Source organism: Macrosteles quadrilineatus, unplaced genomic scaffold (genome assembly GCF_028750875.1).
Source record: "Macrosteles quadrilineatus isolate MER2022 unplaced genomic scaffold, UCM_ALF_1.0 Scaffold_4__1_contigs__length_99947679, whole genome shotgun sequence".
NCBI lineage: Eukaryota > Metazoa > Arthropoda > Insecta > Hemiptera > Cicadellidae > Macrosteles > Macrosteles quadrilineatus.
Genome location: NW_026542597.1, coordinates 71,769,522 through 71,776,583, shown reverse-complemented (window position 1 = coordinate 71,776,583; position 7,062 = coordinate 71,769,522). Strand labels below are relative to the sequence as shown.

Below are 7,062 nucleotides of genomic sequence, written 5' to 3'. Positions count from 1 at the left end.
AGAAGACATTCTGTATGAGTGGTTAGGGCAAGAACTTTCAATCTGAGGGCCAGTGCTTGAGTCACACCAATCAACAATTGATTTCAGTATCTGATAATGCAAAAACCCAGTGGATCAGAGCCCATCCTCAGCTGTCGGATAACAAACCACAAACAGCATAGGCCCCTCAGTAACTTTCACTGTATTAAGTAAATACCCTCACTAAAAACCATTTGTTAATTTGTTAATGTAGTATGCATTACATTAAGGGAATAGCAATTATAAGCAAACATAGTCTTTATGGTAAATCATATGATCTGTGCTTTTTTGTTTCCAAGAAACCAAAACATAGATTGTTCAATTGTAAATTTTGAAGCTTGTTTTTTGTGTCTAGTTCATGTAAGGCGACACTAGGCGCTAGTGTCAACAACATTTTGTTTCTATATTATTATAAGGCCAATTTTTTATGGCTAATTCCATGATTTGAGCTTTACTGTTTGGTTATATAGCTATAGAGCGGGCGAGTTATTGTTTATGATTAGATTGTATTATTTTGTTAAACGAGGATTAAAAATACTTAAATAACAAGAATCAAATTGTAAAAAAAACATACGATTCAAGATTTACCAAGCCGTTCAGTATTATTTACAATAGGCCAAGTCACACAACGTCTACAGTGCACCGTACAGAACTGACAATAAAATTGGCTTCAGCTGTTCCATAAGGATGAAAATTCTACTATGGGAGTATGTTTTATCTATGATATAAAACTGTTTGAATACAAATCGGAGGAGTTAAGATCATCTAGTTTTAGAGCACGGCTTCTGTCAATATTCTGCTGGTTAGCCATAAGGGAGCATTTAATTTTACTGATTTAAAGAGCCGATTGTCTTACCAGTCGGGGTTCCTCCCAGAGTTGTCATGCCAGAGTTGCACAGCATTGAGCATACCTAAGGATACAGGATAGCACAATAGAAACCAGTCATCATTGTCTCTTTGTAGAACTCTCCTGGTCTCGCACTTCAGGACGGTTGGCTGCAACAGTTGTTATCGGTATTATAATTATCAATTGGGACAGAAACCCAACAGGGTGTAACTTAAGTCAAATATGAGAGCAGAATGGGAAAAATTGCCTTAGCCCGGATAAAAAATCTACCATAAGGGGATATTTTTTACCTATGGTATCTTTTACTGTACGGAGTTCATGTTTTTGGGAATAATTTTTGAAGCACTACGGCACCTGTAAAGGCCATGCTTTGTTGCAGGAATGTTTTGCTGGTTTTGGTTGGATCGTTTTGATTCAGTCCCATAAACGTGAGCACTCTATTTAATACATAAAATTGCTAAAAGGGTAAGTGCTAAGACAGCATTTCCTTAAGGCCAGAACCAAGTAAATTCTTTAAAAAACTTGCAATGGTACAATTCCATTGTGGAGTAGTGTTTAAGCAATTAACATATAGGCCTGATATAGTTTTTATCAAAGGTACGTAAGAAAGTAATGACAGGACAAGGGGCAAAAAATTATGGGGCCTAGGGACGCCAAAATACTAAATCCATTATTGTGGGTGCTTGGTCACTCTAAGGTAACATTGCTGCTGACTGGCTAGCAAATGCTTCTACGACAACTATGATCGGTTCTCTACCCTTCTGAGGCACCTGTGTGCACCTCAAGCGTGTCATGGGCCACTAAAAAACATTGTAAGAGAAGGGCTGAAGCAATCCTTTTTAGAGTAAGTAAGCTCACTCCTCTCAAGGGATTGCCTCAGATTCCCTGAGGTTGATTAGGGGAAGAATTGGACAAAACATTAGATAGACAACAGAAAGAAAAACTATGGAGCTGATTACTTGACCTAGGCTTGTCAAAGAGCATTTGCCTCAAATTGGTCTGTGTGAAGTGTGGGAGGTCAGAGAAAACTGTTTTCACCTGATCTTTCACATTGAGGAGATCTCAGAGGTAAGAAGGACAAATCTTGGAAATCTGGTTAGTCGCCTTCCTGAGGAGGAACTGTTCAGTGCAATGCAGGCATTAGGTGCCTGGACATTGGAGGTCTCTGAATATCTCAACATTGGGGTACGCGATGATTAAACAAATTCAAATGAAGCGCGTTGAGGCTTTGGCCCGTCTCTCATAGATGACATAAGACATGATAGTCAGGACCATTTATAAAAAGCCCAATAAACAGAACTAAAGCACCTCTAGACCAACTTGCACTGTAGCCACTCAATATTAGCATTATGTCGTATAACATATTTTTTGCCATACTGCAGCAAAAACAGCCGTTTTTAATACATGAGTTGTGGGTCATAAGAAGCATTTTTACTCTCTAGGGAGAAAAACCTTTAAGCCCCCATTTTAAAGCTGATTTCATAAATAGGTGCGCACAAAACTTTGCTTACCCGAGTGGCGTAGGTGTCTCCATAAAGACGAAGGCCAACGACAGCAGAAGTTCCTGCTGTTAGACGAGACCCAGTGAATACAGCGATCAAGTAGGCATAGCTCTCTCCTGGGAAATTGTCATGGAGTACGATGACATCGCTCTAGGACAAAAAGGAAGTTATTAGCGACAGTACTTGATCATCCACAGGCAGGGTCAGATTACAAAATGGCCAAATAATCATAAGGTTGGATAGTCAGGACTGTATTTAATTCCCTGAAACACACAAAACAGCTTATTGATCATAATTAATTAATTACCAAATAGACTGTGCTCTGTGTGTGGGGACTGGGAATAAGTTAGTTTATGAAAACTATTGCACTGTTATACTTGTGCAGTATACAGAAACTGGGATAATGTTTTAAAGATATGACTTTCAGGAAATAATTTTGAACTAAAAAAAAATCACCTAAAACATTTTGTTAAGAAAAATAAGTTAGTAGCTAAAGTAATGGTGGTGTTGAAAACCGTCTTTAATGCATCAAAACACATTGTCTTAAAGAAATACTGGTTTTTGACATCCTTGTACACATTTAGGTGTGTTTAAAATCAAACAAATTATTTATACAATAGGCCTACATAATGCAATGCATTGTCAACTTTTTAGCTCAATAAAATTATTTGATTTGATATAATAGTTATTGTAGCTCATTAAAAATACTTACACAAAGTGCGTCCTTCCGATCTTTTCGATAAGCCCACAAAAGTAGCAGCAGAAACAAAAGAAGGATAACAATCACAAAAATTACCACATAAGGATTTTCTGGAACTGTGAGGAATAGAGGTGCGTCTAAAATGGGATTGATGTCGTTTGGTGGAACGAAAATTGAACTTGAAAATATCGACAAGTGAGTGCACTGACATTCAACTGTCTCTTCCGATGTTTTTGGTCCAACCTGTAAATGTGTAAATTGTATTTATATAAGTTTAAACAAGATTGAATAGAATATGTTGCATGATGATGAATTTCTGTTTGATCCTAGCTACAGCTGTTTTGCGCTTATCAAAATTTAGCACAACTAGTTAAAACTCGATCTGCCTAAATATCTTTCAAGGTTTTGTTCATCAAAAGATGATGATGAAAATAAAAATACAAACGCAAACAAAACTTTAATTAATACTCAATTTTCACCACGAGGAATACTAAGCTTCTTGGTGGCCTTCTTTACATAATATAGTTTTGACAACAAAAAGTTACTTACATTTTTTGGTTAATTGGAAAAAACTAAAAACAAGAGGCGATTAGTTATATACCTATAGCATATTGTTTGATAAGGATAATTTGGCTTTTGCCAACCAAGTGCAAGTTGCCATTAGTGTATTACCGGTACCAACCAAACACTGCTTGAATGTATTGATTTGGTCACTAAATTAATATTTTTAGTATTATTTGTTTTGTTTTTTGTATAAAAATTACAATTAGGAATAGTCAAACTCTAGTGATTATTCATTATGATACCATTGACTTATCGGTCAAAGATGATACCCTTTGCAATCAAGCATTTGAAAAGTAGGAGCGATTTACTTACCAAACAATAGTGATTAATCCACTGATTTTCCCAGATATGGCAATTCACAAAATGAAGATCAAAAGAATAGTCAACCGTGGAATTTACTGGAACCTAAAATATAACATAAAAATTACTAAAACTAATTACAATTCCAACTACCTCATTGTTACTGATGACGTTAACGTATGTACCTTAGACATTAAATTGAATAGTCCATCCACTTCTACAACATTCAGAATGAGAAACCCAAAAACAATTTGTTTACTAGTACAAATTTTATATATGAAAAAGCTATAGATAAAATTAGCAAGCCAATCAATAAGCCAATCATCAGTCGGAATCCAGCCAGTATGGCTTTTAATAATAACCAATGAACTGAAGCGTAAGGAAAAAAAGGTCTTGGGAAATAGGAAAACTAAAACACCTCTTCAACATTCACACAAAATGTTAACTGAAATCACAAGAAAATATGTAAATGCCAAATAAAAAGTCAAAATTCTCCCTTTTTATGTGGCATGTTACGTCACTCCGCCTTGGGCGATAGAGTTTGTTTCACATCCGTGAAACCCATTTTTAGATTCCGTCGCTATTACTTCGGTAATTTGCCTGACGGTATCTCAGTCTCGATTGAGCCGTTATCTTGTGATTACATGTCCATTGTATTCTCCTAATTTTGTCTGTTATTGTTATACTGTTTAATTAAAGGGGTATTTTTGGACTACTATACAGTTTTCTGTGTGGTTTATTGGTATTTTGTTGTTGTGATTTCCTGTTTCAGAGTGGTTTATGTATCTTTTTCATTGCTATAGGTTCTTTTGCAACACTCCGGAACAAAATGTTTTGAAACCCTCACTTTTTACTAATCGCAATAAAAAATTACAGCAATCATCTCTTAAATAACATGGCTATTTTTTAATACTAGGAATATATATATGTATTTTTACCTAAATCTACTGATTTATTTTGATCAAATCAACTACCAATAAACATGAGTGAAAGTATCAGTTTTGCTCCTAGCCTGCAATGTTACTTTTACTCATCGCTAGTAACATTTCATAAACAGCTGATTCTCGTGGTGAAAACGTATACTCACACTTTTATCTGGAAGGATTCCCATGAAGTAGAAGTGTTCTCTTTCAACAATGTCATATGGAATAACCACGTCTGGGTTTTGTTGTGAAACAACATTAGCTCCAGACAAGGCCTCCCAGTTAGGTCGCTCGTTAAAATTAATCAATACCTGAAATTTTAGTCAATTTAGTTGTTGTTGTTTAGTTTGTAACAATTGTTGTTGTGATAATTTCTTAGTTGATTTCTATGAGTTTTGTTTTAATAGCGATATCCTTATTTAGTAGAAATTGACTAATGTTTCTGCCGCTACTATATAAGCAGTATTCTGAGAAGGAAGGAGAAAAAATGCCTTTATCTATGCAATTATTGAGCGACATCCGCCCTATCCTGCACCTTGGTCATCAATGTGCAGGAAATTGGGGAGCGAGCAGGCCTATAGAGTATGTGACTTCATATTTCACCAATCCCCTATGGATTTTATCGAAGTGATAATATCGTTACACCTAGACTTAGCCTGAAGTAAGGCAAAACCCAATTCCTGGGAAAGAGCCATAAAAATACCCCCGCCGCAGCAAACCTGCAGACTTAGCGAATTTCCATTTGCCTGATTGGATTTAAACTAAAATGTCTCCTTAAAAATATCACATTTATTCCCTACTTAAACAGAATTAGTTTAATGAGTACTTAGGTTTGCTGCAACAGGGAGGGTAAAAAAGTTTTTTTTTATGTAAAAGGTTAAAAGGTACTGTGGTTTAGTAAGAGATTAATCTATTCTCCAAATTTGATCAAAATATGTTCATAAACAAGCAAACTACAACAGTTGACTTATTCTCCATAAGAATAACATGGGAATTTAAAATTACAATTTTTTTGAATTTTCTCCGTAACAATTAGGCGCATAATAACGCTTCAATATACTAAATTATTTGTTTTTTTTAAGCTCTACAAAATGAAAGAAATTGTCAAGTTTTGTGTTTTTAGGGTCAAAAACGGGAAAAACCTATTTTTACCCCATAAAACCCCCCATAAACCCCCACTCCCATAGTCCGATCATGCTGGTTCGCGAACTCATTCAAGTTTATCCCGCCTTACACCTTCAAACCAAATCTTATCAAAATCGGAAAAAAATTACTCAAGTTATCGTGCGGATGGACATATATATATATCTATATATAGATATATAAAAATTTGAACAAATGGTGTTTTTGGCCTCTGGGGACATCAAAATGAAAAAGTAAATCGGTCCCGGGCCTAGGTCTTACCATGAGACCTACGGTAATAGCTACTTCCCTATAGGGAAATTCGCTAAAATGGCAGCACTTTCACAGATGAGGATAATGCACCACATCTTTCATGTTAGCAGCATCCACTGTAGGCCTATATGCCATAGCATAAACTGTACGCCTGTATCAAAAACCAGTTGTCCCATTTACGCTTAAAGACCAAGTTGAGCTGTAGAAATTAAAAGATCACAGTTTGCTGGAAAAACGAAGCAGTGCACCAGAACTATTTTGTCAACTGTTAGTTCTTACTGTACTGTATAACAATTACGTATCCTACTCACCCTCAAAGGCGAAGTTGAACTGTTCCCGTCAAACTTGAAGGTTATAAATAGTTTGCTCAGTGGTGGCAGAATGAAGCGGTGCACTAGAACTATCTTGTCCAGTGTGTCATTATCTAGTGTTGGGTCAAGTTGGGTAGCCACTCCTCTAACTGTAGTCTTTTCCATCTTCTTCACCTTCATGAAGATTTGGACAGGGGCTTCCACTTTTGGGACATAGTAATAACCAGGTCTGTACAGCCTTTCTGCTAGCCCAACCATGATGATTTCGGTGTTGATGTTGTTTTGCGCCCACCAAAAGAGATTTTTCTTTATAGGTGCAAACTGGAATGAAATGTAATGTAAAAAGTTGTTGTATACAACTTTTTTTAGAAGCAGTCAGCACATTCAATTAATATTGTCCAGCTATGATTAGTTTTTTTTTACCAATAAATTGTGCTGCTGCCAATTGGGGACCAATGTTCAATGGGGTAATGTATGCCAATTAATGTTCAATAAAATATGT

General features: G+C 36.0%; 1 protein-coding gene across 1 annotated transcript in view; it reads right to left on the bottom strand.

Annotated features, from left to right (window-relative positions):
- Window positions 1–3,535: 3,535 nt before the first annotated feature.
- Window positions 3,536–7,062, bottom strand: part of LOC128993043 (uncharacterized) — a 43,882-nt gene continuing 40,355 nt past the window's right edge. Inside the window, exons 17-20 of the mRNA XM_054416796.1 lie at window positions 6,561–6,881; window positions 5,019–5,165; window positions 3,944–4,036; window positions 3,536–3,577 (exon numbers count right to left, since the gene is read on the bottom strand). Of these exons, the coding sequence (XP_054272771.1) occupies window positions 3,536–3,577; window positions 3,944–4,036; window positions 5,019–5,165; window positions 6,561–6,881 (603 nt within the window). The remainder of the gene's footprint in view (window positions 3,578–3,943; window positions 4,037–5,018; window positions 5,166–6,560; window positions 6,882–7,062) is intronic.